The 20,968-nt window shown below is 48.5% G+C and overlaps 2 protein-coding genes across 4 annotated transcripts in view; both read left to right on the plus strand.

The window, feature by feature from the left end:
• The first annotated feature begins 2,712 nt into the window (after positions 1-2,712).
• On the plus strand, positions 2,713-9,729 carry SMKR1 (small lysine rich protein 1). Its single transcript, XM_039345726.1, has 3 exons — positions 2,713-2,902; positions 5,026-5,114; positions 6,851-9,729. The coding sequence occupies exons 2-3, from the start codon at positions 5,112-5,114 to the stop codon at positions 7,055-7,057; spliced, it is 210 nt and encodes a 69-aa protein (XP_039201660.1). The 5' UTR covers positions 2,713-2,902; positions 5,026-5,111; the 3' UTR covers positions 7,058-9,729.
• A 2,658-nt stretch (positions 9,730-12,387) lies between these two features.
• NRF1 (nuclear respiratory factor 1) overlaps positions 12,388-20,968 on the plus strand; it is a 51,679-nt gene continuing 43,098 nt past the window's right edge. Inside the window, exon 1 of one of the 3 annotated variants that reach the window (XM_039345732.1) lies at positions 12,388-12,904. The gene's annotated coding sequence lies outside the window, so the exon portion shown is untranslated. The remainder of the gene's footprint in view (positions 12,905-20,968) is intronic. The other 2 variants (XM_039345731.1, XM_039345730.1) reach the window with 2 other exon arrangements.

Here is a 20,968-nt window from a genome sequence, read left to right on the forward strand (position 1 = left end):
CTACTAGGACAAGTGCATTTTTTTTCCCGCAAAAATAAACGTAGAAATTCATTTTTCCTTCTTTCCTTCTTCAAATTCTTCTTCCCCCCTCTGTCTCGACTTAACATTGGTTTAAAAAAAGCTATAAAATTAACGTGCCAGATGGCAACTGGCTCTGCACAAGGCAGCTAAAACCATATTGAAATTCGGATTATCAGATCAGCCAAACTTCCTTGCCCACCCTCGGTAAATGTCGTTTTACTAGAATAAGGACGACCTTCTGCTTAAAAAGCCATTAGCCTCCTGGAAAACTACTATATATAGGAGATAGGATCATGTGCGTAACAAGCCACCCTGGTGGCAGCATCTTTGCTGCTTCTCCTTAAAAAAAAAAAAGCTGCTGAGGTGTGCAGAGGATTTGCAATTTGTTTTGGAAGAAAAGGCTAAGAGAAGATTTAGCTTCCATCCTTGTGCATGTTAGGATCCAGTTCTGACTGCTACACTATCATAAGCCAACGTTTTGAGTTTTTGGAATATCATAAAGAAAGGAAACTGATAAAAGGACAATACTGTACAGGTTAGGCCTTGATTTACAACAATTCATTTAGAATAGAATGGAATGGAATAGAATAGAAATACAGAATAGAATAGAATAGGAATGGAATAAGAATAGAATAGAATAGAATAGAAATACAGAATGGAATAGAATAGAAATACAGAATGGAATGGAATGGAATAAGAATAAGAATAGAATAGAAAATAGGGAATGGAATAGAATAGAGTAGAGATACAGAATAGAATAGAATAGAAATATAGAAGGAATGGAATACAATAGATTAGAAATACAGAATGGAATAGAATAGAATAGAGATACAGAATAGAATAGGAATGGAATGGAACAGAATAATAAAATACAGAATAGAATAGGAATGGAATGGAATAGAATAATAATAGAATAGAAAATAGAGAATAGAATAGAATTATGGGATAGAATAGAATAGAAATACAGAATAGAAAAGAATACAGAATAGAATAGAAAATAGAGAAGAGAAATACAGAAGAGAAATACAAAAGAGAATAGAATAGAGAATAGAATAGAAATACAGAATAGAATAGAAATACAGAAGAGAAGAGAATAGAAAATAGAATAGAAAATAGAGAATAGAATAGAAATACAAAAGAGAATAAAATAGAATGAACGATAGAATATAGAATAGAATATAGTAATAGTAATAGTAGTAAAGTTGGAAGGGACCTTGGAGGTCATCTAGTCCAACCCCCTGCTCGGGCAGGAAACCCTACACCATTTCGGACAAATGGCTGTCCAGTCTCTTCTAAAAACTTCCAGTGTTGGAGCATTTACTGCTTCTGGAGGCAAGCTGTTCCACTGATTAATTGTTCTCACTGTCAGGAAGTTTCTCCTTAGTTCTAGGTTGCTTCTCTCCTTGATTAGTTTCCACCCGTTGCTTCTTGTCCTGCCTTCAGGTGCTTTGGAAAATAGCTTAATTCCCTCTTCTTTATGGCAGCCACTGAGATATTGGAATACTGCTATCATGTCCCCTCCTTGTCCTTCTCTTTGTTAAACTAGACATACCCAATTCTAGCAACCATTCCTTATATGTTTTAGCCTCCAGTCCCCTAATCATCTTTGTTGCTCTTCTCTGTACTCTTTCTAGAGTCTCAACATCTTTTTTACATCGTGGTGACCAAAACTGGATGCAGTATTCCAAGTGTGGCCTTACCAAGGCATTGAAGAGTGGTATTAATACTTCACGTGATCTTGATTCTATAAGTTACGTCACTAAAAAAAGTGACTGATGACCACCGCTCACACTTAACGACCGTCGCAGCATCCCCACGGTCATCTGACCAAAGAGGCTTGGCAACCGACTCATATTTATGATGGCCACAGCGTCCCCCGGGGTGACGTGATCCCCTTTTGCGACCATCTGACGAGCCAAGTCAATGGGGGAGCCAGATTCACTTAACGACCGTGTGACTAGCTTAACAACTGCGGTGATCCACTTCAGAACTCCGGCAATAAAGGTCATAAAATGGGGTATAGAATTCACTTCACAACTGTCTCACTTTGCAACAGAAATTTTGGGCTCAGTTGTGGTCCTAATTGTGTTTGTAGCTTAGGGTTGAACTGGGGTCCTCGGTGCTCTCTGGGCTGGGTGGGTTTCTTGCAGACGTTTCGTGACCCAACTAGGTAACATCATCAGTGCTACAAGGGAATGGGATTTTCTGTTTATATAAAAGTGTGTGTGTGTGATTGTGTGTGTGTGTGTGTGTGTGTGTGTGTGTACACACAGTCACACAAAACTTGCCCTGTCAGCGTTGTTAGGAATGTTCTGAGTGGTTGCATATAAACTTGTACATAAACAGAGAGCAACCCCCCTCCCGTATATGCTGGCTGGGGGAATTCTGGGAGTTGAAGTCCACAAGTCATCACCTGGCCAGGGTTGGACACACCTGGTTTAAAAAAAAACCCCTTCAAAACAGGGCTCTTCAAACTTGGCCCTTTGATGACTCCTGGACTTCAACTCCCAGAATTCCTCAGCCAGAGTGCCTGGCTGAGGAATTCTGGGAGTTGAAGTCCACGAGTCCTAAAAGGGCCAAGTTTGAAGAGGCCTGCTCCAAAAGGTCTCTTCCCAGAATGATTTTGACTGCGCAGGCGCGGGCCTTCTCTTTCCCCCTCCCTCCCGAGTCGGGAGGTTCGTTGCCTAGCCACACTCCCCCTTCCCCATGGCAACCAGAGTAACCGCGGGACAAACGGAAGCCTCCGGGCCCCGCCCCTCGGCGAGGAGCCCCGCCCACCGCGGGCGTCCGTTGCGGCGGTTGCGGCGGAGGGGAGGCGGCGACGCGTGTCCAGTCGGGCACGTGGGAACGAGGACCGCGGCGTCGTGGGCACCCCGGGCAGGTGAGGAGGGCCGAAGCGGGGCGCGGGGAGGGGGCGAGGCTGGTGGTCCCGGTTGTGACTCCACGGCTGCTTAGACGGGTCGGGTGGTCCTCGGGTTAAGGCTTCCTCTCTATCCCGTGTCTACCCGGCCCAGAAAGTGGATGGATTTAGGAACCAGGTTTAGTGTCTTGTCTGAATTTCAGGGGATGCTTCTTTCCTTCCTTTCCTCTTTTTCTTCCTCTTTTCCTTCTTTCCCTCTTTTGTTTCTTTGCTTCCCTCCATTTCCTTCCTTTCTCTTTTCCTTCATTTCTTCCTTCTTTTCATCCTTCCCGCTTTTCCTTCCTTGTCTGAGATGGTATATAGGTTCTCCTCCTTGAGCGGGTTGGGGGGTGGGTGTGTGGGGGGGCTGGACTAGAGGACCTCCAAGGTCCCTTCCAGCTTCTATTCTATTCTATTCTATTCCTTCCCTCTTTTCCTTCCTTCCTTCCTTCCTTCCTTCCTTCCTTCCTTCCTTCCTTCTTTCCTTCCTTCCTTCCTTCCTTCCTTCCTTCCTTCTTTCCTTGTCTAAGATGGTATCAGTTCTCCTGCTTGAGTGTGTGTGTGTGGGGGGGGTGGACTAGAAGACCTCCAAGGTCCCTTCCAGCTTCTATTCTATTCTATTCTATTCTATTCTATTCTATTCTATTCTATTCCTTCTCTCTCTTCCTTCCTTCCTTCCTTCCTTCCCTCCCTCCCTCCCTCTGTTATTTCCTTCTTTCCATCCCTGTTATTTCCTTCCTTCCTTCCTTCCTTCCTTCCTTCCTTCCTTCTTTCCTTGTCTAAGATGGTATCAGTTCTCCTGCTTGAGTGTGTGTGTGGGGGGGGGGTGCGCTGGACTAGAAGACCTCCAAGTCCCTTCCAGCTCTATTCTATTCTATTCTATTCTATTCTATTCTATTCTATTCTATTCTATTCTATTCTATTCTATTCTATTCTATTCTATTCCTTCTCTCTCTTCCTTCCTTCCTTCCTTCCTTCCTTCCCTCCCTCCCTCCCTCTGTTATTTCCTTCTTTCCGTCCCTGTTATTTCCTTCCTTCCTTCCTTCCTTCCTTCCTTCCTTCCTTCCTTCCTTCCTTCCTTCCTTCCTTCCTTCCTTCCTTCCTTCCTTCTTTCCTTGTCTAAGATGGTATCAGTTCTCCTGCTTGAGTGTGTGTGTGTGGGGGGGGCTGGACTAGAAGACCTCCAAGGTCCCTTCCAGCTTCTATTCTATTCTATTCTATTCTATTCTATTCTATTCTATTCTATTCTATTCTATTCTATTCTATTCTATTCTATTCTATTCCATTTCCCTCCTTCCTTCCTTCCTTCCTTCCTTCCTTGTCTGAGATGGTATCAGTTCTCCTTGAGCAGGGAGGTGGTCTGTGTGAGGGGGAGCTGGACTAGAAGACCTCCAAGGTCCCTTCCAGCTCTATTCTATTCCTTCCTTTTTTTTTCTTCCTTCCATCTTTTGTTTCCTTCCTTCCCTCCCTTTGGCTTTAATTACTCCTTCCTCCTTGTTACATCAGTGAAAAAAGTGACTTAGGACTGATTTTCACACATTTGACCCTTGTAGCATCCCTGTGGTTACGTGATTTATATTTGAGTGCTTGGCAATTGACTCATATTTATGACGCCACTGTGTCCTGGGATCATACGGGATCCCCTTTGGCGACCACCGACAAGCCAACTCAATGGGGGAAGCCGGATTCTCTTAACGACCGGCTTGCTAGCTTAAGAACTGCAGCGGCTTCGCTTAACCGTTGTGGGCCGCGAGGTTGTAAAAAACGAGACAAAACACGCTTCGCTGTTCCACTTAGCAACGGAAACGTTGGCCTCGGTTGCGGTCATACGTTGAGGACTTCGCACGGTTTTTTTTTTTTAATTTTTGTGTTTTACGTTATTTAGCTTTTGAAATGATGGCCTGCATTTTATCCTCCTTAGGTTGGCCTTTATTATAATAAAAGATTTAACGGGCAGCCCGTGTTGCGTAAAAAAGAATTTGATTTTGTGCTGGGTGCGCCCTACGGTTTTCTGCGGTCATGTCTGATCAGAAATAGGACTGTTTTGTCTGCCATGTATGCAGGGCTCACCTCTTTTGTTCTTTTTTTTCCCCTTAACCCTGCAGTTGCTGCGTCTGGAATCCGATTCGGTGGTGTTTCTTTGAAAGTGGGCACGATGCTCATCCACTCACCTGAATAAAAGGATGACACTATGGTAAGGTGTGCCTCCCCGGTCCTGACCTGTGGGACAGGTAGATTAGATTGCTCTTTCTGGCTGCAGGGTGAGGGAGAGAGCCAAGCAGGCCGGCAGTCCTCACCCTGGCGACCACCACGGAGCCCAAAATTTACGTTGCTAAGTGAGACGGTTGCCGAGTGGGCTTGGCCCCGCTTTACGACCTTCCTTAGGTGACCTTCCTGCAGCTGTTAAGTTGCTAACGTGATTGTCAAAGCGAAGCGGGCTTTCCCGTCGAGTTTGCCTGTCTGGTCGCCAAAGGGGATCCCGTGACACTGGGACACGGCGACCGTCGTAAATAGGAACCAGTTTGCCAATTTGGATCACGTGACCGCGGTCGTTAAGTGTGAAAAACGGTTGTTAAGTCGAGTTTTTAGTCAGTGCTACTTTTCCTTTGAACGGTCACTAAAAGGAACGATTGTAAGTCCTCGGTGAGCATTAATTCTGAGGGGTGCTTAAGATTCCCCCGCTCTGTTCCTCGGATTGTGGCGGGTGAAGCCATACCCATGTCCCCCGGCCGTGCAGAGAGGGAGGGTAGAAAGGGACCGGGTTTGGCCCCAGGGACCCCGATCGTGTCGTGTAGTAGTCATTTCCTTCGCCCCCATCTCGCTGGTTGTAGCGCCCCTGGGAGGACTTAGCTAAAGGGGTGTCTCTTCAATGCAATGGGCCTCGCTTTTAATGGGTTGAACTGGCAGCTTTGCCCAGCCTGTTGCCACCCTTTGCCTCCCCCAGACATGCTGGGTCACATCGCTCCAAGCTGGTCTGGTTTCCAGGCACAAGGATGGGCGAGGCCATCACAGGCCACGAAACAATCCCCGGATGCACAAGTGGCAATTTATGTCTTTTTAGTGATTCGATTTATATCCAGCCTTTATTACTTTGGAAGTGACTTGAGGCAGCAAGCAGACACCATACGACTTCTTCCTCCTGTTTAACCCACAACAACCTGGCGAGGTGGGCTGGGTTGAAAGGGGCTGGCCCAAAGTCACCCAACTAGCTATTGGGCCTAAGGTGGGACTAGAACTCACCGTCTCCTGGTGATTGGCCCAAAGTCACCCAGCCGGTTTTCATGCCTAAGGCGGGACTAGAACTCACCATCTCCTGGTGATTGGCCCAAAGTCACCCAGCCGGCTTTCATGCCTAAGGCGGGACTAGAACTCACCGTCTCCTGGCGATTGGCCCAAAGTCACCCAATTGGCTTCCATGCCTAAGGCGGGTCTAGAACTCACCGTCTCCTGGCGATTGGCCCAAAGTCACCCAATTGGCTTCCATGCCTAAGGCAAGACTAGAACTCACCGTCTCCTGGCGATTGGCCCAAAGTCACCCAATTGGCTTCCATGCCTAAGGCGGGTCTAGAACTCACCGTCTCCTGGCGATGGGCCCAAAGTCATCCAATTGGCTTTCATGCCTAAGGCGGGTCTAGAACCCACCGTCTCCTGGTTCCTGGACCACTACACCAGTGTTTCCCAAACTTGACAATTTTAAGGCATGTGGACTTCAACTCCCAGAATTCCACAGCCAGCAATGCTGGCTGTGGAATTCTGGGAGTTGAAGTCCACATGCCTTAAAATTGTCAAGTTTGGGAAACACTGCACTACACCAAGCTGGCTCTCGATTGTGTAGGTTCCTGAGGAAGAGGCACCCCGCTAGTGTGCTACAAGACGGATTTTCTTTGTGTGTTTGTTTCCTTCTGGCTCCCACCCCACCCCACCCCACAGGGAGGCAAGAGCAAAGGGAAGGGGTCTGGCAAAGGGAAAGGCAAGACTGCGAAGAAATCCAAGAAGGCCGCTGTGGAGGTGGATATTCTGAGCCCAGCCGCCATGCTCAACCTCTACTACATCGCCCACAATGCCGCCGCCTGCCTGGAGTTCCGTGGCTTCCCGTGGCCGGGCTCTCTGAAGAAGAAAGGGAAGAAGAAGAAGTAGGACTGGGGTGAGGTGGAAGACCCCCACTGGGGGGGGGAGTCTCATTCCACGAAGGTCTCCTCAGGGCCCAAGCGAACCATCTCAGGTTTGCCGTGATGCTTGTGGTTCTCACAAAGTAAACCTTTCTTTGCGCTCTCGCCGTGGCACTCGGCGTGGTGTTTGCCACGTAAAAACCTTCCACACGGCCCCCACTGCCACCCGCCCTGGATCCGGTGCGCGAGCCAGCAGCCTCCCTGCCGAAGGCCGGCATCCAACGGGCGTCGCGACATTGTCCGGCCGATCTCAGTTTGCATTTTAGGAGGCCTCATGCACTCGAGACGTCTCACTTGCGTGATGTCCTAACTTGGCACATGTGACACGATGCACCCACCCCGACCGCCTTTGCGTGCAGTGATGGGCCCGGTGGGGTTTGTGCGCCAGTTGCCTGAGTCTACGAGGGCAGGTCATTTTTCCCTCCGCCAGCTGCAGGGCTGACGGGCACCGTTCTTTCAACCGAGGTTTCATGGGTGGCCAGGATTTCGTGTCCTTGAGCCTCCGGGCCGCGGACGAGTCCCTAGCCACCCTCTCTTCTCAGGTAGCCAGGAGGGGGGAAAAGGGATGCCCTGATGCGGCCTGGAACCGGACCAACGTCTAGAGAGCGTTCCCAAATCCTCTGCAAAATTCTTGCAACCGGGATCCTCTGTCCTTTAGCGCCGGTCCTGGCTAGATCGTGGCTTGAACGGAAGTCACATTCCCCCACTTGCCTGGCTGCGGATAAAGGCCTGGCCTTCGTTTATCTCTGGGACAGATACGGCAATGACGTCCCGTGGCGCAACTCCATCAGCGGAGGGAAGCAACCACTACACCCCACCTCTAGAGATCCACGTTGCCCAAAGATGTTTGAAGATGGTTTTCAGACACGGGAGGAAACCTCGTTTGCCCGTGGCTGCAAAACTTGCCCTAGGATGGGAGGTTGACGGGGAAAGGAGCCTGCCTTGATATCCCAGCAGAGATGCTGTGATTTGGAGACCTAAAATGTCAAATTAGAAATCTCACCTGCAGCAGGAGAACTTTTGGTCCATGGGAGGTTAAAGTCTGGCTAGATGCGTTTTGCGCTTCAGGGACCGGGGCTGAAGTGGGGAATTATCCAGTCCAGATGTTCTTTAAGCATCCTTCTCAGTCCTTGCAAAGGCTCCTCAAGGCTGGCCAAAGTGGGTGCTCGCTGCTCTTGCCGAAAATTGTCCCGACGTCCAGCTGATGGCTGTGGATGCATAAGAGTATCCCTCTTTCCCATCCATTGGTGATAAGATTGGTTGGCAAAAGACACGAGAGCCTTGGCTGATTCAGAGAAGGGCGAGGGTGTCACATTGTCAATCAGGACGATGGTTGTGGCATCCAACTTAACACTTTTTATGGCCCCTGCCTCGCTCACGGTCCTCCATTTTTTTTGGGTATGATGCATCCCCTGCTAATTTTGCAATTCGATTGGCACCTTCCTAGCGAGAACGCTGTATTGAGAGGCCTGGACGTCCTCCGTGCATCTGTTTGTTTTTTTTTGGACCACGATGTCATGTTATTGGTATAGCGTTCCTTCCACGCACAACGCAGTGTGACGGCGCAAGCCGACCTCTGCCGCTTTGCGTCCACGTTACCGCTGTTTTGCCCCCTCCCCTGCCTATTTCGAATTTTTCTGCCTTCGTTCAAAAGCTGAACGGCCCGTTTTGTTGTTGTGTTATGGGTTATTCACAAGTTTTGGGTTTTTTTTAAAAAAAAAAGTTTTTGAAGAAAATGTCTCATTTTTCGTATTAATGTTCGGGGATAGGAAAAAGCAGTTACGGCACAGATTCCCCAAACATTAGTGTGAAAAATAGACATTTCTTCTCTCTTTGATCAGTGTCACGTTTTGCTAGCATTTTGGAGCTAGTGAGGCTGGAGAGGGGAAAATGTTTAAGATGGCCCACAAAAGACCCTGGAGAGAGAAAAAAGTGGAAGCTAGCAGATTGGGACCCCCCCCCCAAAAAAGGATTGGAGATGGATAGACAGATTACCCCAGTGGTCCAAGAAGCAGATGGCCTTTAAGTTAGGTACCTAATTTAGTAATATCCTAACGTGTTGGGCGTGTCTGCAGGCTTCCCTAGGGAGACTGAACTTAGCACTGAGCGATCCCATTCCAAGCATCCCGGTTTCTTTTTTTATTCCAAGGTTGTTTGGCAAGGCCTTCTTGGCAAACATTATCAGGGTAGCCACAAGTAACACACACAAGCCCTTCCCCAAATCTGCTCTTTGAATGTGGGATTAAGAGACCTCATGAGGCGCTTCCGGTGCTGATGTGTTGGTTGCCTTTTTGTCGCTTCCAGGCGCTCCCCGCCTGCTCCAAACCCAGACCCAGATTTTCCTGGGGTTTCTCTGGGTGGACAAAAAAACAAAAAAATAGTTGGCTTATTGTTAAGGGCTGCAAGTTGCAGGCTGTTTGCTCTGCAGTGGCCCCAGTGCTTTTTGAGATTTCTCCTAAGCGTGCGGTGCTATTCCCAAACTGGGAACAGGCCAGTTTTAAGAAATATAAAATGCAGAAGTTGATAGCAACATATTTAAGGTGTTATTCATTGTTAACTTAATTTCCCAATTGTATTTTTTTTTTACACATAAAACAACGTTTGGAGGTAATAAAACTTCAGCCAGTGTTGATTTGTTAATACTGGAGTTTTTGAATGTTTTTTCAAGGCTTTGGGGGCGGACCCTGCGTGGCTGCAGCATCTCGTGTGCCCAGTGAATGGAGATGGGGGAGGACTGGTACCTTTTTGGTCAAGGTCTGCCCTAGCACTAGTGTATCTTAGTAACCATAAACCTGGGCACTGTTTAATACGCAGAGAAGCACACGTAACACAAAGTGGAAGTATACTAAACGCTTTATTACAGTGTTTCCCAAACTTGACAATTTTAAGGCATGTGGACTTCAACTCCCAGAATTCCACAGCCAGCAACGCTGGCTGTGGAATTCTGGGAGTTGAAGTCCACATGCCTTAAAATTGTCAAGTTTGGGAAACACTGCTTTATTAGATCATTTGATGCTTCAAAATAGAAACCAAATTAGCAGCTGCATTTCTAACAATTGTATTGGCTTTATTTTTAAAGAAAAAAAGGAATCTCTTTGCCAAGACCTATTTGTAAGCACCGCCTGTTAGAAAGTGATCTTTCTGTAAAAGCAATATCTACTTATTTGAATAAACAAGAAAAAAAATTGCAGACAGGTAGTCTTTGACTTATAACCACAATTCAGCCCAAAGTTTTTGTTACTAAGCAAGACAGTGAAGTTTTGCCCCATTTTATGACCTGTCTTGCCACAGTTGTTAACTGAAGCGCTGCAGTGAAGTTAGTAACGCAGTTATTCAGCAAATCTGGCTTCCCCCGTTGATTTTGCTTGTCACAAAAGGGGATCACAGGATCCTGGAACACTGCAGCCGTCATAAATATGAATCGGTGGCCAAGCATCTGAATTTTGATCACATAATCATGGGGATGCTGCAACAGTCATTAAGTGTGAAAAATGGTGATAAGTCGCTTTTTTCAATGCTCTTGCCACTTCAATCCCTAAACAAACTGTTGTAAGTCAAGGATTACCTGTATTTTGAACAAGGGAAGACCATTAAACTGTTTAAGGAGAGTCTGTGCAGAAAATGGTCAAGAGCTTTGGGCAGGTTTATTTTTTATGTGTTCGTTAAAGGTATTTGCTGCCTGTCGCACGGTGGGATTACTCTTGGTGGCTTACAATAATGAAAAGGAAGAAAAATGAAAAGGCGTGCAAAGAGAAGTCAAAGAATAGAACAATGAGGTAAACCAATAACAAAGGAACATGACGACAATAAATGCATCAATAGGTATTTATTAATACATCAAATGGTACTCTGCAAAGTCTCAGGAACGGAGGGGACTTTTGGGTTGCTGCTCTGGCTGATTCTGGGTACAGAGTTAACTCTGGGTTAGTTGGAGGGCTGCATTCACACAAGACGCTAACCTGGTTTGGCTTTGGTGGATTAGCGCGTTGTGTGAACCCTGCAGCTATCACATACAAGTAGTCCTTGACTTAACAACAACAGAGGACAGAATTTATGTAGCTAAGTGAGAAATCTGGTTCAGTGGGATTTGCCCCATTTTACGGCTTTCCTTGCCACGTTTGTCAAGTGAATTGCTGCGGTTGTTAAGTTAGTCACACGGTGGTTAAGCGAATCTGGCTTCCCCCATTGGCTTTGCTTGTCAGAAGGTCGCAAAAGGGGATCACATGATCCCAGAATACTGCAATGGTCATAAATGTGAGTCGGTTGTGAGTGTAACTCACGTGACCGTGGGGATGCTGCAACGGGTCTGAAGTGTGAAAAATGGTCCTAAGTCACTTTTTTCAGTGCCGTTGCAAATTTCAACGGTCACTAAATGAACTGTCGTTAAGTCGGGGACTAGCTGTATTGCGAAAGAGCCTGCAGGGGGCAGCACCAAATCTCCCTTCCCTAAGAACAGGGGTCTTTAAGCGTGGCCCTTTGATGACTCGTGGACTTCAACTCCCAGAATTCCTCAGCCAGGCGTACCTAGCTGAGGAATTCTGGGAGTTGAAGTCCACGAGTCATCAAAGGGCCACGTTTGAAGATCTCTGCCTAAGAAGATAACCTTTATTGTCAATTTGAATTGTGGCCACACTTGGCACACATTAAAAATCGCAGTTTTGTTGCCTGCTCTCAAAAAGTCTACGTGTACATAACCCATACAGACATGCTATATACATAGGTATGTACATACCTACATACCCTGACATATAAATGTGAATCCCTGCCCATCTTTGAGTTCCTAGTGCAGTGTTTCTCAACCTTGACCATTTTAAGGCATGTGGACTTCAACTCCCAGAATTCCACAGCCAGCACTGCTGGCTGTGGAATTCTGGGAGTTGAAGTCCACATGCCTTAAAATGGTCAAGATTGAGAAACACTGTCCTAGCGGAAAGGAGGCGCTCGAGACACACAGGCAATCGGGGCTCCAGGGCGGCGCAGGATGATGGGCTTTGTTATCCTAGGTGCCTCCCCCCGCCCCCCTCCCTCCCAACGTCAAGGCCGAGGCGAGCCCTCCTCAACATGGCGCCGCTTCCATCAGCCGACCTTCCCAACATGGCCGCCGCCAGGAAAAGATGTCGACCCTCCCAACATGGCCGCCACCACAGGAAGCTCGCCACCGCCCTCCCCAACATGGCCGCCAGGTGCATCTCGGCCCGGCCAGGCCGCTCCACGGGCCTCCCCCCCCCCCAAAAAAATAACTCCTCCGCTTCTCCCTCCCCAACCCCGCGCTCTCCTCGCTCGCCTCTCCGCCGGACAACCGCAGGCGCCTTGCTTTTTTTTTTGCCCACCTTCCTTCGACCTTCCCATCATGGCGGCGCGGGGGCTCCGCACACGCCGTGCGTCCTTCCCCCTCCTCCTCCTCCGCTCTCCCCAACCCCTCCCCTCCGGCCTGCTGCCGCTCCCGCCACCACAGGACTCCTTCCCGCCCGCGGTAGGCCCGAAGCCTCGCCTCGAGTGGTGGTGGCGGCGGCGGCGGAGGGTTGCGTTCGCCTCAGCGACGCGAGGCAAGGCCCGGCCTGGCGCGCGCGCCCGACGGACTGACTGAGCGGGCGCGCGCCCGCGCTGCCTCCTCCTTCTCCTCCTCCTCAGTCCTCCCGCCCGCCGTGCTGCCCGCTCACTGCTTCGCGGCCGTCGCCGCCGCCGCCGCCGCCCGTTCCTCTTTTCCTCCTCCTCCTCCTCCGCCCCCGCTGCCTCGTCTTCCTGCCTGCCTGCCTAGCTAGCTGGCTGGCGGCGGCTCCACGGCGCAGGCCCGCTGCAGCGCAGCCGCTCTGAGGTGAGTGTCCTACCGCGCAATCTCCCAGCAGCTCCTCACTCGCCGCGCGCCAGACCCGGCGCAGCCGCAGCAAGGCGGGGGCCCCGCGCCGCCTCGCCCGCCCCCGCCTCGCCCGCTCCGCCGCCGCCGCTGCCGCGCGCGCAGCCCCCCCCCCTCACCCGCCCGGCCGCCCCGCCTCGCCCGGCCAGGCCGCGCGCTAGGCCTCAGGCCCGCACTCCATCGCCCATCATCCGAGGCCCGCGGCCCTGTCTTCCGCGCGGGCAGCCTCGGCCGAGTTGCCCGTCAAGGGAACCGCCCGGCAGCGCCGTTTCCGGCCCGGGGAGGCCGAGTCGAACCACCTCTTCTCCTCACATGACTTGCAAAGAATCTTGCGTTAGAAGCCTTTTTAGGGCGCCCCCCCCAATGGCGCCAGCTTCTGGGAGCCACAGGTCTCCCCTGAGGAGACGAGGAGAGCCGTGGCTGCCGAAAGCTGGCGCCGTGGGAGGGAATGAGAGTCGCAAGGAGGCGGCTGGGCTGGTGCTTTTCGGTGGAAATTGGGGGGGGGGGCTCAGAAAAGAGCTTCCTGGGCGACCCCCCCCCCACCATTTTCTGCAAGTCATGAGTGCCCTGTGTTAGACCCTGGTTTAGGGGTCTTCCAACTTGGCCCTTTGATGACTGGTGGACTTCAACTCCCAGAATTCCTCAGCCAGCTGGGAATTCTGGGAGTTGAAGTCCACCAGTCATCAAAGGGCCAAGTTGGAAGACCCCTGGCTTATATCAGTGTTTCCCAAACTTGACAATTTTAAGGCATGTGGACTTCAACTCCCAGAATTCCACAGCCAGCGTTGCTGGCTGTGGAATTCTGGGAGTTGAAGTCCACATGCCTTAAAACACTGGCTTATATGGTCAATGCTAGCTGAGGAATTCTGGGAGTTGAAGTCCACCAGTCATCAAAAGGCCAAGTTGGAAGACCCCTGGCTTATATGGGCCATGCTGGCTGAGGAATTCTGGGAGTTGAAGTCCACCAGTCATTAAAGGGCCAAGTTGGAAGACCCCTGGCTTATATGGGCCGTGCTGGCTGAGGACTTCTGGGAGTTGAAGTCCACCAGTCATTAAAGGGCCAAGTTGGAAGACCCCTGGCTTATATGGTCAATGCTAGCTGAGGAATTCTGGGAGTTGAAGTCCACCAGTCTTCAAAAGGCCAAGTCTGAAGACCCCTGGCTTATATGGTCCATGCTGCCTGAGGACTTCTGGGAGTTGAAGTCCACCAGTCATCAAAGGGCCAGGTTGGAAGACCCCTGGTTTAATCTTGATTGGATCCCTCCCGACCTCCGATCGTCGTCGAGGCCAAAATGTCTGTTGCTAAGTGAAGCATTTGTTAAGCGAATTTGCCCCCCCCCCCGCTTTACGAGCTTTCTTGCCACAGTTGTTAAGTGAATGTGTAGTTGTCGCGGGGGTGCGGGTTATTTATTGTTATTATTTTCTTATTATTTTTACTTTTTTTATAATAGGGTGTTTTTATAGCCATGTAAGCTGCCTTGAGCTTCCATGTGTGAGTTACGTGGCAATATAAATTTTCTTAAATACACACACACACACACACACACAACATGGTTAAGTGCTTTCCCCATTGACTTTGCTATATGGTCGCAAAAGATGGCAGTATAACTTTTCTTAAAGAAATACAGGCATGCATGCATACATACTAGGTAACACGGTTGTTAAGTGAATCTGGCTTCCCCATTTGCTTGTGAGAAGGTCACAAAAAGGGGATCGGCCGTGTGACCCCGGGACACTGCAACCGTCATAAGTGTGAGTCAGTTGTCAAGCGTCTGAATTTTAAATCACGGGGATGCTGCAACGGTCGTAAGTGTGAGAAACGGTCTTCAATCCCTTTTTCTTCAGTGCTGTAACTTCAAACGGTCGCTAAAGGAACTTTCATAAGTCGAGGACTCCCTTGCACAATGCATGAATGGGAAATGATGCCACTGGACTGGTTTTTGGAGAACTTTGCTTCCCAAATTGGGTCTCGGCGTGGACCGATTGTGCAAATCTTTGGAGGTTACCCCGCTTTCTAAGTGGAAAAAAAGGAGGTTAAATTCCACTCCAGGGTGGATCTGTGTTTATTTTTATTTTGTCTTTTTGGGAGGCCTGTGATGCAGAAAAGACCTTTCCATGAAATTTAATCTCCTTTTTTCCCATCGAGAAAGTGAGGTCAAAGAAGACCCTGCTACACCCCAAAGTCTACTTAACATTGCTTTGATCAAAGCAATGTAAGTAGAGTTTCGGGTGTACCAGAGGGTCTTTCTCGATGGAAAAAAAGGAGGTTAAATTTCACGGAAAGGGCGGTTCCCCATTTATTTTGATTGTATTTGTCTTTCGGAAGAGACCCTTCGGTCAAAAGTTCAGGGCTCCACTTTGGAGGCCTCTTGGTCCGGTTGAAGATGGCTGTTAGGGAGACTTTATTATTGGGGAAAAAATATATATACGGGCGTGTATCGTTCTTTTAAAAAGCAGGAGATGGGGTTTTTTTTTTTTTTTAATCCCATTTCATTCCTGGGACTCGGTTCCTTCTCCAGCTTCCCTTGACATTTCGTGAGTTGTGAAGAGGAGCTGGAAGACTCTGTCCCTGCGAAAGGAACAGTGGGAGGGTAGATTAAGTGTGCAATGTATCCCAGTCGAGGGGGTATCAGTTTATTTCTTCACGCTGGAGAGATTCCAGGTTGCTGTTCTGCTCTCTTGCTAGCTAGTGGCAAAATTAATCGGGCTGACACTCTTGTTTGCATCTGTTCCTTTTAGGCCAGTGGTTCTCAACCTTTTTAATGCCGCGACCCCCAACCGGTCGTAAGTCGAGGACTACTCAACCGGTCGCAAGTCGAGGACTACTCAACTGGTGCAGCCCCATTTGCAGAATGGGACTTTTGGCGGGCTCAGCAGGGCAGAGACAGCCTGGACAATTCCTATTGGCTTTTGAAAGCCAATAGAATTAGACTCTATTCAAGAGAGTCTATTCTATTGGCTTTCAAAAGCCAATAGAATAAAAGGGAGTAGCACAGCTAAGGAAAAGGGGGGAAAAAATGGCGGACTGTGTTGTTTGGCGACCCCCGTGAAATGGTCGTTCGACCCCAAATGGGGTCCCGACCCATAGGTTGAGAACCGCTGTTTTAGGCCCTCGTGGGTGGATGGATAGGTGGGAGCAAGTGTGGTTATGGGATGCTGTTCCCAAATTGTGGGGTTCTTGGAGCTTTCTGAATTGGGTTGTTTGCTTGCAGACGTTTCATCACCCAACTAGGGAAGTCATCAGTGCTAGAAGGAGTTTGTATGTAAAATAACCCCATTCCCTTGTAGAACTGATGACGTTATTTAGTTGGGTCATGAAACGTCTGCAAGAAAATAATCAAGCACAGAGAGCACCAAGGACCCCACAGTCGTCGTCCTCCTCCTCCTCCTCCTCTTCCTCCTCCTCCTCTCCACAAACCCCCCTCCCTTCTAACACTGATGATGTTCCCTAGCTGGGTCATGAAATGTCTGCAAGGAAACCACCAAACTCAGGGAGCATCAAGGACCCCACAATTCTCCTCCCCCCCTCCTCATCCCTTCTAGCCCTGATGATGTTACCTAGTTGGGTCATGAAACGTCTGCAAGGAAACCACCCAGCTCAGAGAGCACCCAGGACCCCATAGTCCTTCCTCCTCCTCTCCACAAACCTCCCTCCCTTCTAGCACTGATGATGTTCCTTAGCTGGGTCATGAAACGTCTGCATTCAAGCAACTAAACTCAGAGGCTCCCAAGCATCCCTCTGCTTGCAAATATTCTATTTTCTGCAAATCGGTGCGCAAGCACATCATTGGGAAGCCAATTCTCCTTAGCCTCCAACACCCCCCCTGGATTGCACCCGCCAGTTAACGGGGAAGGGTCCGACCGTCCCCGATATCCCCTTGCGACGCTGGGCCTGCAGAACTGGCCGCGCCGTATTCGTCTCCTCGTCTCGTCCAGAGGGATTTGGAAAAGAATCCCTTTTCCTATGAATCTTTTTTTATTATTATTCCTCCTCTGCTCTTGACTCTCCAGTCTCATGACCAGGCCAGGAAGCGTGCAAAAATCGAATCCTCCTCAGATAGGTCTGCCTCCAGCCAATGGGTCGCAGAGGATCCCAACCGTAAATTGGGTAGAAAAGGGGCACAGTCTTTTTCCTATCACGCTTTGAGTGCACTTCAAGCCCCCAATTCCTTGTGGACTAGAAACCCGATGGGGTGTGATCCTATGCTTTGCAATAATCCATCCCAGCCAGGCTTCGGACCCACCGGGCACCACGGCTGGTCTCCGTGAATATTTGAGAATAGAAGCGATCCGTGAGAAATAATTTTGGGGGGCGGGGGGGAAGCGTTCAGTGGATCTGAGAAGGGAAAAAAAAAAGCTCATTTAGCGTAATAGGCTTAGGACGAGGCTTCAGCTGTTGTCGAAATGGGAGGATTGCGGCCGGCCTCTGGGTTATATGGGACAGGGGGCAGCACATGTAGAAGGCTTTGATTAAAAAAAAAAAAAAAAGTCTATTTTATCTGGCAGGAGATAGGGCGGGATAAACACCGGCCATCTGCTCACCTCACCCAGGAGAGAGACGGGTGGCTCCTTGTTAAGGAAAAATAAAAAATAAAAAAACAAGATCTCTACTAAATTTGAATCCTGGCCTCTGCATGCTGCTCGGAGGCTAAAAGTCGCTCTCCCCCGTGATGCAAACTTAATAATAATAATAACAACAACAACAACAACAAATGCCAAATCCAGTCTGAACATCTGGCTGACTGTGCAATGATTATTATTATTATTAATAATAATAATAATAGTAATAGTAGTAAAGGTGGAAGGGACCTTGGAGGTCATCTAGTCCAACCCCCTGCTCAGGCAGGAAACCCTACACCATTTCGGACAAATGGCTGTCCAGTCTCTTCTTAAAAACTTCCAGTGTTGGAGCATTTACTGCTTCTGGAGGCAAGCTGTTCCACTGATTAATTGTTCTCACTGTCAGGAAGTTTCTCCTTAGTTCTAGGTTGCTTCTCTCCTTGATTAGTTTCCACCCGTTGCTTCTTGTCCTGCCTTCAGGTGCTTTGGAAAATAGCTTGACTCCTTCTTCTTTATGGCAGCCCCTGAGATACTGGAAGACTGCTCTCATGTCCCCCCTTGTCCTTCTCATCGTTAAACTAGACATACCCAATTCTAGCAACCGTTCCTTATATGTTTTAGCCTCCAGTCCCCTGATCATCTTTGTGGCTCTTCTCTGTACTCTTTCTAGAGTCTCAACATCTTTTTTACATCGTGGTGACCAAAACTGGATGCAGGATTCCAAGTGTGGCCTTATGAAGGCATTGAAGAGTGGTATTAATACTTCACGTGATCTTGATTCTATCCCTCTGTTAATGCAGCCTAGCACTGTGTTGGCCTTTTTGGCAGCTGCAGCACACGGCTGGCTCATATTTAGGTGATTGTCTACTAGGACTCCGAGGTCCCTCTCACAGTTACTACTATTGAGCATGGTGCCACCTATGCTGTACTTGTGCATTTGGTTTTTCTTGCCTAAATGTAGAACCTTGCTTTTTTCACCATTGAATTTCATTTTGTTAGTTAGTGCCCGATGTTCAATAATAATAATAATAATGTTGGAAGGGTTAGGTCATCTAGTCCAACCCTCTGCTCAGGCAGGAAACCCTATACCATTTCAGACAAATGGCTGTCCAGTCTCTTCTTAAACACTTCCAGTGATGGAGCACCCACCGCTTCTGGAGGCAGGTGGTTCCACTGGTTAATTGTTCTCACTGCCAGGAAGTTTCTCCTTAGTTCCAGGTTGCTTCTCTCCTGGATTAGTTTCCATCCTTCGCTTCTTGTCCTGCCTTCAGGCGCTTTGGAGAAGAGCTTGACTGCCTCTTCTTTGGGGCAGCCCCTCAGATGTTGTAAGACTGCTTTCATGTCACCCCCGATCCTTCTTTTCTTTAGACTAGCCATACCCAAATCCTGCAACCGTTCTTCATTTGTTCTAGTCTCCAGGCCTTTGATCATCTTACTTGCTCTTCTCTGCACTTTTTCCAAAGCCTCAACATCTTTTGTGTAATGTGGGGACCAAAACGATGCAGGATTCCAGGCGTGGCCTTACTAAGGATTTTTAAAGCAGTACTAATAACTTCACGTGATTTGGATTCTATGCCTCTGTTTATACAACCCAGGATTGTATTTGCTCTTTTGGCTGCCGCCGCACACTCCTGGCTCACGTTTAAGGGACTGTCCACCAGGACTCCAAGGTGACCCCCCCACAGTTGCTGTTTTTGAGCCAGGTTTCACCTGATCTGTACTTGTCCCTTTGGTTTTTCCTGCCTTGGTGTCAAACCTTGCTTTTTCTCCACATTAAATGTCATGTTGTTGCATAGGGCCCGTTGTTCAAGTCTGTCAAGACCTTTTTGGATCCTAAGCTTGTCTTCTGGGGCGTTGGCTACTCCTGCCAGCTTAGTGGACTACTTGTGTATAGTAATCCTTTGAAGGTGGCCAGGTTAAATCTTTTTTCCTGCCAAACCAGATCTTAAAGAGGTGATTTAGGATGACGATCCATTCTTTTTTCTGTTACCTAGCAGAGTCTTCGCTTTAGGCCATTATCTAAAATGAAATAATATTCTAAATATTCCTAAAAGAAAATAATATTCTCCAAAGCACCGGAAGGCAGGACAAGAAGCAACAGATGGAAACTAATCAAGGAGAGAAGCAACCTGGAACTTTCCTGACAGTTGGAACAATTAAGCAGTGGAACTACCAGCCTCCAGAAGCGGTGAATGCTCTGACGCTGGAGGTTTTTAAGAAGAGACTGGACAGCCATTTGTCTGAAATGGTGTAGGGTTTCCTGCCTGATCAGGGGTTTGGACTAGATGACCTCCAAGGTCCCTTCCAGCTTTATTATTATTATTAAATTCTTTTTCCTGTACCCTCCCCTTCTAATGCAATCTTAAAGTTTATTTATAAAAAGAAGAGGCATGGTTTTGCATGGAAGAGTAGACCGGACAATTGTTGAAGTGAATTTTGCCCCCATTTTATGAGCTTTCTTGCCATAGTTGTTAACTGAGTCGCTGCAGAGGTTAAGTTAGCAACGCGGTCGTTAAGCGAATCCAGCTTCCCCAGTGACTTGGCTTGTTAGAAGGTGATACAAAAGAGGACCACGTGACCCCGGGACGCTGCAACCGTCCTAAATGTGAGTCGGTTGCCAAGCGGCCTGAATTTTGATCACGCGACCCTGGGGATTGCTGCGACGGTCGTAAGTGTGAAAAATAAGTCCCTCTTTTAAGGGCCGTTGTATCTTTGAACGGTCACGAGTTGTTAAGCCCCGCCGGCGTTATTTTTGCAAACTCTCTTTTGAGTTGCATTTGAGGTGTGTGAATTTGTTTGATTGATGATGCAACTTGGATTGGTCCTTAAGTGAACTGTCGTTAAGTCGGGGACCACCTGCGCTCAATTATTTTGAATTCTCTCTTGCTAAAACAGAGTTTAGGATTGTCCAGGACTTGGCAGGGGTGAACAGAGCATCTAAACCAGTGGTTCTCCACCTGTGGGTCGGGACCCCATTTGGGTTTGAACGACCATTTCACGGGGGTCGCTAAACAACGCAGTCCGCCATTTTTCCCCCCCTTTTCCTTAGCTGTGCTACTTCCTTTTATTCTATTGGCTTTTGAAAGCCAATAGAAGAGACTCTCTTGAAAGAGAGGTGGCGCAGCAGTTAGGGTGCAGTACTGCAGGCCACTTTATCTGACTGTGTTCAGCAGGTCAGCGGTTCAAATCTCACCGGCTCAAGGTTGACTCAGCCTTCCACCCTTCCGAGGTAGGTAAAATGAGGACCCAGATTGTTGGGGGCAATGTAAATATATATACATTGCTTACTGGTGTACACCGCTTAGAGAGTGCTTGCACTTAAAGCGGTATATAAGTCTCATAAATAAATAAATAAATAAATAAATAAATAAATAAATAAATAGAGTCTAATTCTATTGGCTTTCCAAAGCCAATAGGAATTGTCCAGGCTGTCTCTGCCCTGCTGAGCCCGCCAAAAGTCCCATT

The sequence above is a fragment of the Crotalus tigris genome, unplaced genomic scaffold, assembly GCF_016545835.1.
Source record: "Crotalus tigris isolate CLP2741 ecotype Arizona unplaced genomic scaffold, ASM1654583v1 scf7180000017975.10810073628:1450386, whole genome shotgun sequence".
NCBI lineage: Eukaryota > Metazoa > Chordata > Lepidosauria > Squamata > Viperidae > Crotalus > Crotalus tigris.